The following is a 13,524-nucleotide window of genomic DNA, read 5'->3' as shown; positions in this document are numbered from 1 at the left end:
ATGTGGCCCACGGTCCTCCACCCCCCTTGCCCCCATCCTGTTCAAGTCATGCCGGTTTCTGCTCTAGTTTTAGGAAATTTTCTGCATCCTCCCCTTGAAAGTCAGTTCCTAAGGCAGAGTTCTCTGTCCTGTTCTGTGCTACGCTACACAGAGTACCCCCCTGATGAACATGCATCATCTTAGGACATCGTTGCACAGCAGCAGTGACCATGCTTTGCTTAAATAGCCTCTTCTGGATGCACAGATTCCCGTGTCTGGCTGACAGGGAATGGAGGGAAGAAAACCAGACAAGGCCACAGCCATGGGCGGGCTGGGCTCCGCTGTCCCTGTGCCGCTCTCCCTCTCCCCCGACAGCTGCTTGGCTCGCTTTCTCACCTGCCAGCCTGTCTTCAGACGGCACCTTCATCGAGAAGCCAACCCTGAGCTCCGGCTTCTTGCACCCAGTCCTCTAGGTGCCCCATTGCGCTGCAGCCCTGAGCCAGCTCTCCGCCCTCTCCAGATGCGGGCACACCGGCACAATGTGTGACAGGCCACAGGCTGTCGCTGAATGTGACCCAGCCAGGGCAGTGCTCTATGCTGGTCCCCCACACCCAGGCCAGCACTCAGACAGGGCATGCTCCCCAAAAATACTCAATGATGAATGAAACCATGAAGTAACAGAGAAGACAACAATTTAAGCCAGAAAGCCTGACCAGAAATGTTTTCTAGCAAAGACGGGATACCAGAAAGTCTTTAGAAGCTGGAAGCTGGGTAGGCACCTCTCTGTACTCTTACTAAGTCCTCCTGGGTCTGCGAAGACAAAGGTCCCTGCTGTTCCTCTTTGAGTTCTACTCTGGGAAGAGCACAGAGAAGTGCCCCTCACTCACAGTTCACTCCCACACACCTGGGTCACAGGGCCAGAGACCAATGAGAGATGCTGCGTGGCAAAGCAGAGCAAAAAACTTAGGCTCTGTCCCTGACGGTGGGCTCAGGGGCAGGGACTCCACCCCTCTGGGCCTATGTGGCCTTCACAGTCCGGGAAGGAGGAAAGAAACCCATCACAGAAGGTCACTGTGGGCATTCAGCGGGATAATAGTGCCAGGGCAGAGTGGGCACACCACTTGGCACGGGGGGGCCAGGTGCCATACCCCAAGGATGGGCCCCCCACCCCTCCACTCATCAGAGCCTTCTGATGCCACTGCAAACTGTGAGCAAAACAGCCTTCTCCCCGGGACTGGACTGCAAACTCCGGAAGGCAGCCCAAGCTTTCTGCTGCTCTTCTGTGCTCCTGGACACACGTGCCGCTACAGTGGCAACAGGTCAGTGACGAGGAGAACCCTTACACCACAAACTTACGCACAGACAGACACGGGAGGCACACTGTGCTGCTCCTCACCTCCCATTTTGTATTTCAGAAGCCAAGAACTGACCACTGGCAGATGCCCCCTCGTCTTTGCTGATGCTGGTCCCTCTGCCTCGAGTGCCCTGCCGCCTCCTCACCCTCCTGCCCCGGGACGCTCGGATGTGTGCAACCCCAGGTGTGAACCACCCCAGGTGTGTGCCACAAGCGTCCCTTCACGCTTGCGCTCATACTCATGCTCACTGCTAAGACGGCTTCCTTGGGCTCCCGAGGCCGCCTGCGGTCACCTCCACCATGCCACCTCCCCTGCTCCCTCCAACTACATCTGCCCGGATGCCCTGAAATGTAAGGAACTGGCTCGATAAACCCTAGTACATCTGTCCACACAGTGGAACAGGACACAGAAAATCAAAAAGGCTGATTATAATAAAATGCCATTTCTCCAAGAAGAGAAACAGAAGAAGAAACATATATGGATGTATCTTTGCTTCTACACACATAAACAGCCTTGGAAAGCCGCGCTGGGACGCAAGCTTGCAGCTGCCACAGAACACCCTGTTTGCGGTACACACACCCTCCCGTAACATCTGCATTAGAACCAGGTGAATAAATGACCTACTACAGTTGAAGTAAATGACTACTTCCAAAGCAGTCTTTGTAACTAGACTGACTTCTTCCAGTGTAAGGACGGGGACCCGTTTGTACATGACACCTACTGTAGTGATGAGCATGTAATGAGTAATCAGAAAATGTTTGTTGTACCGACTGAACTAAATTTCTGAAAAGAATCCATGCTTCTGGACACCAATTCTATTAAAATTCCTACATTCTAACTTTTCTCTTTTCAGGTAAACCCCCACACCTAACAGGGCTTGGGAACTCACAACCCTGCAATCAAGGGTCAAGGCTCTGCCAACTGCACCCGCCAGGCGCCCCTAGTGTTCCTACATTTTGGTCCACTTGCTCTGAGCCAGGTGGCCTTGCACTAGTGACCTTTACCACAGGGCTCCCAGACCGCCCTCTCTCAGAAAAAGGGGGAAGATGACTCTGGTTGGAGCTTGCCTGGACTGCCCAGGCGGTGTGAGAGTGAGTGGCAAGGCAGACACCATCATCACTCTGGTCCCTGCCCAGCCCCCACGCTGTCCTTTGGCTCAGGCTCTCAGCCTTCCCGTCGTGAGGGACGTGAGCTCCACCCAGCTCTACACTGGAGCACCCATACCCAGAGCCTGGGACTGGGAGCAGGCCGCTGGCTGACAAGCCCACAACGTCCCTGCGTCCCGTTCTAGCCTAGCCGCTGAGACCTTCCAAGACAACCTGGAATTCTGATAACACATAAATCCATCAACACACTAGAAAGTGAAGGAATATGGACTGGTTGATGTAGAATCTCACTTCTTCCCTCTTCTTCCTTCTTTCCAATCTGGAACCAGGTGAAATACAAAGGTACACAAAGGAATATTTAAGGGTACAAAGCAGGGACAACAAACAAACAGATGAAGGCTGACAACACGATTGTTTCCCATTTCTGGTAGCTCAGCTTCAGTGTTTCATTGGGACCCAGTGCATGAGGCTCCCCTCCGAAGGCTCTCTGGGCAGGTTCCTTGGAGCAGCGACCCTTGAGTTGTCTGTGGGGCTTCCTCCTACCACATGCACTCAGGACCCCCCAAGCACTTGGCCCCGCAAGCAACGAAGGCACAGTCTGTTTCCATTAGGAGCTTATAACCCAAAGAGAGAAAGTACATGATGACTCATGAAACAGGCACTGCAACAGAAAAAGAGGCACAGTGCATGAAAAGAGAAGGGAGGCGTTAGTTCTGATGTGGGAGGGGGGCGGGGAAGGGGAGAGAGGAGGCATTAGGATGCGGGTCAAAAGTGGGGGCGGACTGAAGAGAGCCTCGCTGTCTGGGGAGCAGTTAGCAGCAGCAGAGGTGGGGGGAACGAGCACCAGGGTGGAGAGGAGAGAGGACATTCAGCTGCTCTCAGGCCATAGGCAGCATGTCTTCCAAGCACCTCCAACTGTCTTTTCACTAAGCTGCTCCTGGACAGAGGCCAGGCACTGCTGATCGAGTATGGGCTGAGAAATGGGCAGATCGCTGGGCTTTTCTGTGAAACAGGTTGTTAGCACCTTCAGTGGTAGTTCCAGCACACTCAATTTAACCTCAAACCACATCTCAGAAGTCGTCAGAGGGTATAATGACTCCCATTCACAAAACTACCACTATTAGCCTCATTTTAACGTGCAAGTTGCAGCGCTTTAGGATGGTGCCCTTGGTACACAGTGGGTCTCAGCTCTGTAGGTCCCATAGCGGCTCCTCTGATACACAGGGACTGGGGGTTTTTACACATACCACCATCTGTTTCAGGGAACTCCACACAGATGTAACTTATTTTGCGAGTAAAACCTAAGTCCTAAACCAATCTGTGTTTCGGGGACTGTGAGATGGGTTGCTACCTCAAAGAGGCCCTCTGTCTCTGCTTCCGAAGAGCACGGGGCCTTCCTCAGGGTAAACAGCCACTTTGTGATCCATCCGCTTCGAAGGCCGGAATGCCAGGGTACTCGGTTTGAAGCACAGTACGTGTGTATTAAGACAGACTCTTACTATCTTATAATTTTAAAATGTCTTTTCTCTGCACAAGAGGTCTATGGTCTAGTTCCAATTTATAAATATCAAACCCATTTTAAGTCCTGATGTAAAATCATAAGCATTTAAGTTTTAAGACACTGAAGTTAATTTCCCAATAATTTCACCCTATCTTCCACTGCTTGATCCGGCTGCTCCTGCATTTGAGGCCAGTTAACAACTTCTATCAAGCACCAGCACACACAGACAACCACCTACCTCTTCCAGCTGTCCCGAAGAAACCGGATTATCTTCGTAAGCAGGAAACTGACAACCTGCTTTGCAACTGCAAAAATTATTAATTTCTTCCTCACATTGTGCCATTATTTTACAATTAGCTTCTGAACTTTCTAAAGCAATTTCCAGAGATTCATTCATGCTACATTCCAAACATTGATCCTGCTTCCCCACTGGCAGAATCCCAGCTGATTCCTCCTGAGAATCCAGTGATGTCTGAGCACTCTTTTCCATGCCAGATTTTTTTAACCTGGGGAGGAATTTTCCAGACTCCAGCTCTGATTTTCCATAGTAATGGCCTTCTTTCTCGGCATCTTCTTCCAGTGGTTGGAGATCTGCCTGTGGGTCTTCAAATGTATCAACCTGAGAAGGAATGGGAATATTTGCTTCATCTTTCTCAGATTCAAATTCTGACTCACTTCCTCCTCCCGGGGACAGCTCGGATGCAGAAATAGGGCGGAAGTGAGTCCGAGGAGAGATCCGAATCGCCCGGTACTGTGTTCTGTCGACGCCACAGATCCTGGGGTGAAAAACTTCGCTGTCTGAATCAGAGCAGAGGATTGACTTCGGTTTGAAACTAGGGCTGAAAGAGGCAATCCCCTCGGGTTCAAACGAACACTCCACATGAAGAACTTGCGAGAATGGATTGCTTAAGTCAAAGGACGAGAAGGAATATTCCAGCCCAGGATCCTCAACCTGAAAGTTACCACAAGCTCCTAGTAAGTCTTCATGGAAGATAAAAGAAAATCCCTTATTTAATCCATTTTCCCCACTCCTCGGCTGATCACTCTGTTCGAATGACACGAAGGGCTTCCACAGCTGCCTGTGACCGGGAGCAAAGCTGTTTCCTGGGGTCATGAAGACGTCCGTACCAGCTATGGTCACGACGTCGGAAGCCGCACACTGTAACAGGCTTCCCTTGGTGTGACTGGGCGGCACGACCGCCCACTCCCCGTCGCTGCTGAAGGTCTTGAGCTCTCCGTAAACTCCACCGAGAATGAACGTGTTCTCTTTGTCTGGGGCCACATCCCAGGGTTTAGAGGGTGTAGTGTAGTCGCCCCCGTCCACCTTCGAGAGCGCCCCGGAAACGAACGCTCTCTTCTCCAGACTCTCCTTCTGTCCCTCCCACAGACGATACTCGGACCTCTGCACGGCCTTGTGGGGCTCCCGCAGGCTCTCGGCCTCAGCCTCGGCATCCAGGCAGCAGCAGTAGTTACCGACGTCTGCTGGGAACAACTCCTCGTCAACTCTATCTATGTCCACCGGCGCGGCAGATCCCCCGTCTGCCATCTTTGTCCAAATGTCTTTAATAACCCCTGAGCTGTAGCCGCCGCCACGTGGACCACTCTCGCCACCCCCTCGGGCAGTTTCCACGGTTTTGTGTTCTGTCTTTTGTTCGAGCTGAATACCACAGACAGATTCTAGTTTCGATTTTTTTTTGAAAACTAAGGTAGGAATTTCTCCTAATGTTCTACTGTTTTGCTGGCAAGTTTCATCTTGCAAAAAATCTAGAAGTTCTTCATCTACATAATTTGACGAGACTCTAGGAACTACATAATTAATATCTTCTGCATTAAACTGAGTGGACTCTTCAAACTGAATATTTAATGTCTCGTTGTCTGAACGTGTTTCTTCTGAATGGGACCATGGGCTACAAGTTCTTGTTGAAAGATTAGAACAGTGTTCATTTTCTTCAAAGGCACTATTTTTGGTCCATATTAGCAATCTAGACTGGGTTTTCCCAAGCATATTAGCACTAGAATCCGTATTTTCATTTCCCAAGTTGAGAGTTTCAAACGAAAATGGTAGAACAGAATTACTGCATTGCACTTCAAACACTGAAAAACATGAGTTTATGCCAGATCCTTCATTAATATCTGAAAAGAGCTCCTGATTGCCAGCAAGCAAATGTGGACTGAGTGCTGTGCTGTCCAAGATCGGAGAGAGTCTAACTGGAGAGTCTCCGCCGAAACTCTCTCCGTCGGCATCGCCCGAGCTGGATGAACAGCACTCCCAAAACTGAGCCAGGTTGCCCAGGTCTTGCAGAAAGAACCCCTCGGCACCCACAGTGCTGGTGGAATCTGTCCATATTGCACGTTCCCCTTGCAACTCCATTCCATCTAACACTATGCAACATTCTGCCTCAAAATCCGTTTTCTCTTTGCTTTTTTGTCGAATCATATTCAAAATCCGACTTTCTCCTTGCATTGTTTCTGAGGCACCAGGATCCAACATGGATTGATCAATATCCACTTCATAGAAGTGTGTTAATTCTGATAGATGAATATCATCCAGATACTTGTTGTCCTCTGGGAGAGAACAGAACGAGGTCCCAGTGAGGTCAATATCCTCATTGATAACCGCAGGCATTTCTACAAAATGACCATCAATGAAAGTACCTGCTGCGAGGTATGTTTTATGAATATTATTGTTGCTGATACAAAGACCGTGCACAGATTCTGACAACTCTTCCACCGCCTCTGACGTCAGATCACTCGTATCCTGTCGGTTTCGGTACGTGGTCTCCAGTTTACTTTTTCTGCTCAAAGGAACGAAATACTCAGCAATCGGTTCAGTGTACCACAGTGGTTCCTCTTTATATTCTCTGTCGTTTCTGCTCTCCAGGGACAGATCTCTTCCCTCCGCGCTGCCAGCGTCTCTTCTCCCCAGGTCCTTTAAGGGCCTCTTCCCGCGCCGGCACAGCGGCTTGATGGGGGCCCCCCCGCCACCGCTCCCCACCGCATGCACTCCCCTCTCAGCCTTGTCGCCAGTCTTCAGCGAGAGCCTGCTTGGCCCGTTCCGCCCTTTCTTGTTGCGAATCTCTCGGGTCTTGTGTCTGACTTTCACACACTTCACGGATGCTTTTAGTTCTCCCTGATGACCACTTGAACTTGAACCTGCTTCACTCGAGCCAGAAGACCAAGAGCGAGGGCGAATCTTTCCTTCAGGTTTATGTCGGATCTGCTTTTTGTACAAAGCAGGCTTTTCTTCCATTGTGCCATTACTGAATTTGTTCTCCTTCTCACTTTTACTTCTGCTCTGGATTTTCGTGTGTACAGTGCTGGGTGCTTCGTTGCTTCTTTCCTTGCTGACTTCACCTTCACTGTTGCAGTCCTTGGGGGAGGATGTGTCTGTGCTAGCTGCTGGGGCTGTGGATGATGAAGAAGGGCTAGAGTAAGAACAGACTTTAGACTTGTTCCACACAGTCATGATTTCCTGCAGGCAAACTGGTTTCTCAGACAGTGGTGGAAATGCTTCATAGTACCTGAAAAACAGAGGACAGAGTTCAAAAGCAGGCATTTAGATGTATAAGATAGAGCAAAACAACATTCCCTCCCAGGTGGGGCGACGGGGTATTTCACTTTAACGGTCAACATTTACGTCATCCACAGACTAAAACTTAAAAAAAAAAATGAATAATACAGTAAAATATACTTTATGTTTGTTTAGTCCCGTGTATCAAGCACCTTTATGTTCAGCACTGAGGTTGGCACTAATTTAGAAATACTTAGAAAATAGGGAAGAGGACAGTTCTTATCTTTAAAGTTGTCATTTTAATTAAGGAGTCACGAAGGACAAATGCAATATGGTGGAAAGAATGTCACCTCGAGAAGAAATGCCTGCACTTGCATCTCAGTTCACGTCAGTTACTAAACATGTGACTTTCAGCTCATTAACTGATGTGTCGGTCCACATTCTCAGCTGCACACTGGTGAGGACAGGACTTACCTCCCGAGGCCACTGGGAGCAGGGGAAACAGAAGACGCTGAGAGCCAAGAGCAGGTGCTCTGAAGCCGTGCTCCCCAACTGTGAACCCTGACTCCACCCTGACCAGCTGTGTGACCTCAGGCCCGTGACATAACCTCTCTGTGGCCTGTGATGTACAGAGAATACTACTAGCTGCCTCACAGAGTTGGGAGGAGTGAAGGAATTAATGTACAAGAGGAGCTGGAATACTACGTGGTTGTTGGTCCCCCACGTGTTCTCATGAGGCCCTCGGAAAACAGGAGGGATTATTCAGGGCGTTCAAGTGGTCAAAAAAGAGGATGCTGGTACAGCTGAGAACCCTGAGCACAAGTGGCCCACAGCACAGCCTGGACACTCCAGAAATGTAGCTTAGGGCCACTACTCGTGAGGCATGGGCGCCCATGTGTGGACACAAGGTCCAAGGAGACCAGTGACTGCAGGAAAAGCCGGGGAGGCTGCTTTTAGAGGGACTGAAAACGAGAACTTGTTTCCAATCTGCCAAGAAGCTGGTAGCCATCGCAGATTTCAGAGCAAGACAGACTGCCAAAGCAAGAACCTGGAGTCAGGTTGCCTACCAAGGGGACTGTCATCTGGAGGCAACAGTCAAGGTCATACACCAAGTGATAAAGGGCCATGTTTTTAAAGGGCCTATACTTGATTTTCCTTTTCAGCCTCTACCAGAGCTGTCTAACAGACCTACCTGTGAGCCTCACATGGAATTCTTAATGTCCTAGAAGTCACATTAAAAGTGTAAGAAAAAAAGGTGAAACTGAATTCAATTATGTATTTTACTTAACCAAATACATCCATAACATTATTTCAGCATGTAATTGATATTTTAAAGTATTTTTTTAATATTAACATATAATGTACTATTAGCCCTGGGGTTACGTATCTGTGAATCATCAGGCTTACATACTTCACAGCACTCATCACAGGATATTTAAAAATATTAATGCAGTATTTTACATTCTTTTTTTTTTTTTAACCAAGTCTGTGAAATAGATGAGAATCTTACACCTAAAGCACATCTCAATTTATAGTAGCCACATATAAAGTGCTACATAGCCACACGCAGCTTACGGAGACTACGTGGGACAGCACAGGTCCCTACCAGCCAGGAAAAGCTATGTTCACCTTAAGTTCGAGAAGTTCGGAAGATTCAATAAAACGTATAAGAAGGAAGTTCTGCTTATAGTGCAGCCAATTTTACTAACTATTTACCAAAAAAACAGCAAAGAGCATCTTCAGGAAACAAGCTTGACAAGGTCAATGACTTGCCCACATTCCTCTGTAATCAGCCGGAGCAATGTGGTCTCCTTGTATGTAAAACAAGGATGCCCGTATTTTCTCACAGCCGCCTCCAGGCACTGGAATGACAGCATGCGAGTGGACTGTAAATAACCTTGCTTGTTCCATTCATTCATCTCACAAGTACTGATTCTGTACTAAGCACAGGACCATTTTATTCACATCTGAATTCTGTGTCAAGCACATAGTAAATGCTCAATGAGCGTTTCCTGAATTATCAAATACGGAACCAAATATAAGACAATGAAGAAAAACTAAACCACGCAGCAGTTATAGTCTGATTTTAACAAATGCATACTTTATTACTGAATACAATCTTACATACATTTCCACTTGATCCTTTGCTGTAGGGGATAATTCTGCCTCTGGAGAGGGAGACCCCTCTAACTTTTTGTGAATCTTCTCTTCTGTTACGAAACAAAAATTCAGAAAGATATGTCTTATATCTAGTTAATAAATGCTCCTTTCTTCTTTTTTTAAAGTTTCTCAAGTAACTTTAATCAGAACTTATATAGACTTTATGGCTGAAAAAGAACTCTATACCCATCTGTCTTTCTAATAAAAATCCATTTCTTCACAGCCCCAGATGGAATTCTCCAGCTTAACCACACTAACGGTGGGCTGCGAGGCGACAGCTGTCTGTCTCATCTCTGACTGAGTGCTCCAGAGGCACCAGATTAAAGACTGAAATCCTCTATTAATTTTGCCAGATGGAGAGAACATCTGTTGAGATCCTCGCAAAATTCTGCACCCATGGATTCTGTATGGACTCATGTTGGACTGACACTACTCTGTAAAGAAAGCCCATTATAATCAGCTCTCTGTTCCAACATCTAGGTAAGCAAGGGCTGTGGAGTCAACTAAAACAAAGGGCCGAGCTCTCAGCTCAGCCCTTGGGAAGCCCTTCAGTTACAAACAAACTCTTCAGCAAGGCTCAAGGCTTGGCAGGCAGCAAAAATGGCCATGAAGAGGACAACGAAACCAAGACCCTTGACCTCAATATGCAGCTCTCATTCCAAGCACTTGCAGAAAAGTATCCACAAAAAGCTATGAGGCTTCATGTGTCAAAATGACTTTTATGAGCTTCAAGGTTGCCTTTCCAAAAAACCCGATTGAAGGCAGAAGTTCCTTTCAAACCTGAAATAGAGACGACACCTCTGGAGGCCTTGATGTCAACAGGCAGATGCCAACAGGGAGGCCAGGGTGGGAAAGAGAAAATATTGGCCCTGATCCCCGTGCTTCCATGTGAAGGGGAAACAAAACGTGCCCCCCAGCCCCTGCCCCCAACAAGAACACCTATGAATTAATATACTCCTTTGAGAGCGGGGATCTATCCACAAGTGACTGCTAAGGGTGACCTGGAAGCCCTAACAGCTGAAGGCACAGCGTGACACTGGCAAGGCGACACACTGAATATGAAGACGTACTTCCTTCTGTCTGTCTCTGGCCGACTCTAGCACCTCTGGAATCACACCCCTCAGGGCCCACAGCCCACTGCGTGCAGATGGGCTCTGGAGGCTGCACTCACCTTGCTTGCTCTGAAGGTCCTTCAGTCTGGAGCAGAGCTCCTCCACTAAAGTCTCAATGCCAGAGCTCTGCATGACAACAAAAATACATGTTACTTCATTGCCAGGCCCTTAGACATGCTTATTTTTATACAAAGGTTTGACCAATCTCCCATGTTCTAAATGAAATATGTTAGTAATATTTAAACCCCACGAGAGGGTTGCCTGGGTGGCTCAGTTGTCAAGTATCTGCTTCAGCTCAGGTCATGATCCCAGGGTCCTGGGATCGGGCCCCACATTGGGGTTCCTGCTTGGAGAGCCTGCTTCTCCCTCTCCCACTGCCTGCTTCTCCCCCCTGCTGTGCTCTCTCTCTGTCAAATAAATAAAATCTTTAAAATAAATAAACTACATAAGAGCTGAAACACTCCAGGTTTGCTGCTCGATTGAGCATACATATTTTATTAACCGAGTACAGTCAATGGCTTACTGATACAATGTGCAAACATTAATATGGCTCCCAGGACAGCCGGTCTTCCTGGGGGGTTAGCATCTCACTGGCCATGCAGCCGACATACCCTCGTACCCATCACATGGCTAGAAATCAGTCACCAGCCAGAACAATACTCGGTACCTATGTGAGCAAGGTCCTATACCAGATTCAACACACAGGAGGAAAAAAATCACAGAAATCTCATGTGGTTCCTCTAGGAGCTTACAGTCTAGAGAAAAGAAGGCCAGTGTTTAATTTTTTGAAGTGAACACTGGTGACAGCAACAGAAAGAGCAATGCACAGCATTCACAGCCGTGCATGAGCGTGAAAGCTTTGTTTTCTCTGAAAGGTCACGAACAGGGTATTAGGCCCCACATGGGGTGGGGAGTAGGCAGCTGAGGACACCACGCGCAAAAACCTGAAATGGGGAGGATAACCCAAAGAGCCAAAGTTGAAAGAAAAATGAATACTGGAAACAGGCACGAACAAATAATCTTTCACTATGTAGACTTTCCAACTTCAACAATTTTCCCTTTCTCAAGGAAGAAAGAAAATTCCTTCACAGGGTACGAGAGGAGCAAACGCGTTTCTGAGGCCCTTTATTCAGTGGTCAAAGTCATGTTTAAACTGGAAATGAGTCTGTCTTAGGTGGGCCGACCCAGACAGGTGCCCGTGACTCTGCTCAAGCGGCTGCCCTCCTGGGGCCTGGAGGGGCTAAAAATAGAACTTTTCCCCATTCACTCAACTCAAAATGACTCAGCACAAGTCTCAGAGATACCCTAAACAAGAAAGCGCATAGCTCCAATTTGAACAGCAAGAAACAGAGCATAGAGGGAATGGTTAATGGTAGACACGGTCAGTTACATCCTATCCACGGCAGACCACAGCTTTTAGTGGGGAGACAGGCCAGAGGGTCAGAGGGAAACGGGCCACAGAAGAGCCATCCTGCCCTTAAAACCACTCAGAAACCACGCAGCAAATGTTAGTCACAGACCCTGCTCGGCCGCCACAATCCCATCAGAAAGCCTCCGCTTACCATAGCGCGCAAGGTGTGCTCGCCGTGGTTGTTTTATTGCATTCCCTCCCGACGATGAACCCAGCCCGGCGTCAGGTGACACGCCACCTGCTGCACGCTGCTCAGTACAGCAAGCCTATGTCACCATGTTTCTAAACCTGGTGCCAGGCTCCAGCGAGGAAGGCCGAGCCTCCAGGGATCACCTGCTCAGCCCCGTTTGGGGCCCTGCGGTGCCTGCCGGCTGTTCCACAGTGTCTGGGGAAAATCATGAGAACCAAGGGATGAGATACCATGCTTCATGCTTTGTCTGGGAAATTGCATCCACACATCTCTCCAGCTGAGTTGTTTCTGGGTCATAATGCAGTGTGGAAGTAGATCTATTTGCTCTCATATATGAAGGGCAAAAAAAATAGTGAGCTTACTTCTTAACTCTGCACAGAAAGGCCAGCTCTCCCCACCAGGGCTTCCACCTTCCTTCCCGGACTCCTGCAGCAGCCTACTTAGATTACACATAATCATTTGACAGCGGGGCTGTAACTGTGAATTGAGACACAAAAAGGGGTACCCTAAGCAGCACAGTACCCGGTCATCTCCCAGCAGGCATTCTGCTGGGTTAATCTGGTGCTGTGAATGAGAAATGCCATTTACTTACCCAATTATGATATAAACCATAAGATATTTTAGTATGTCCATAGTATAGCATATCCTGAGGACACTCAAGAATACAGAGAGCCTACCGGATCTTTTTAAGTTTTTTTTTTTTTTTAAAAGATCTTATTTATTTGATAGAGAGTGTGCGCGCACGTGCACAAGTAGGCAGAGAAGCAGGCGTTGTGTGTGTGTGGGGGGAACAGGCTCCCTGCTGAGCAGAGAGCCCCATGTGGGGCTCGATCCCAGGACCCTGAGATCATGAACTGAGCCGAAGGCAGAGGCTTAACCCACTGAGCCACCCAGGCACCCCGAGCCTACTGGATCTTAAGAAATAAAGTAAATCAGGGGCATCTGGGTGGCTCGGGTCGTGTCTCAGGATCGTGAGATCGAGCCCCACGTCTGCTTATCCCTCTCCTTCTGCTTCTTTCTCTCTCCCAAATAAATAAATAAATAAATAAATAAATAAATAAAATCTTAAAAGAGAAAAGGGAATAAAGCAACAGCAACACCTGTGAGGAACAACATGCTGCAGGTAAAAACACTGTTACTATTCTAGCACTAAACTCATAAACTGCTTTTTCAAGCAGTATCACCTAACAGTCACTGCC

At 48.2% G+C, this 13,524-nt stretch overlaps 1 protein-coding gene across 7 annotated transcripts in view; it reads right to left on the bottom strand.

Annotated features, from left to right (window-relative positions):
* The window catches only part of KIAA0232 (KIAA0232 ortholog), an 83,424-nt gene that overhangs the window by 11,188 nt on the left and 58,712 nt on the right, over nucleotides 1-13,524 (bottom strand). For 4 of the 7 annotated variants that reach the window (XM_059165787.1, XM_059165771.1, XM_059165798.1 and 1 more), the window contains 3 exons: nucleotides 10,784-10,850; nucleotides 9,581-9,662; nucleotides 4,180-7,462 (listed from right to left, as the gene is read on the bottom strand). In XM_059165787.1, coding sequence (XP_059021770.1) covers nucleotides 4,180-7,462; nucleotides 9,581-9,662; nucleotides 10,784-10,850 — 3,432 coding nt within the window. Of the gene's footprint in view, nucleotides 1-3,791; nucleotides 3,896-4,179; nucleotides 7,463-9,580; nucleotides 9,663-10,783; nucleotides 10,851-13,524 lie in introns of those variants that run through there. The other 3 variants (XR_009351628.1, XM_059165810.1, XM_059165820.1) reach the window with 3 other exon arrangements.

The sequence above is a fragment of the Mustela lutreola genome, chromosome 1 (assembly GCF_030435805.1).
Source record: "Mustela lutreola isolate mMusLut2 chromosome 1, mMusLut2.pri, whole genome shotgun sequence".
In the NCBI taxonomy this organism is placed as follows: Eukaryota; Metazoa; Chordata; class Mammalia; order Carnivora; family Mustelidae; genus Mustela; species Mustela lutreola.
This window is presented reverse-complemented; position numbering and strand designations above follow the sequence as displayed.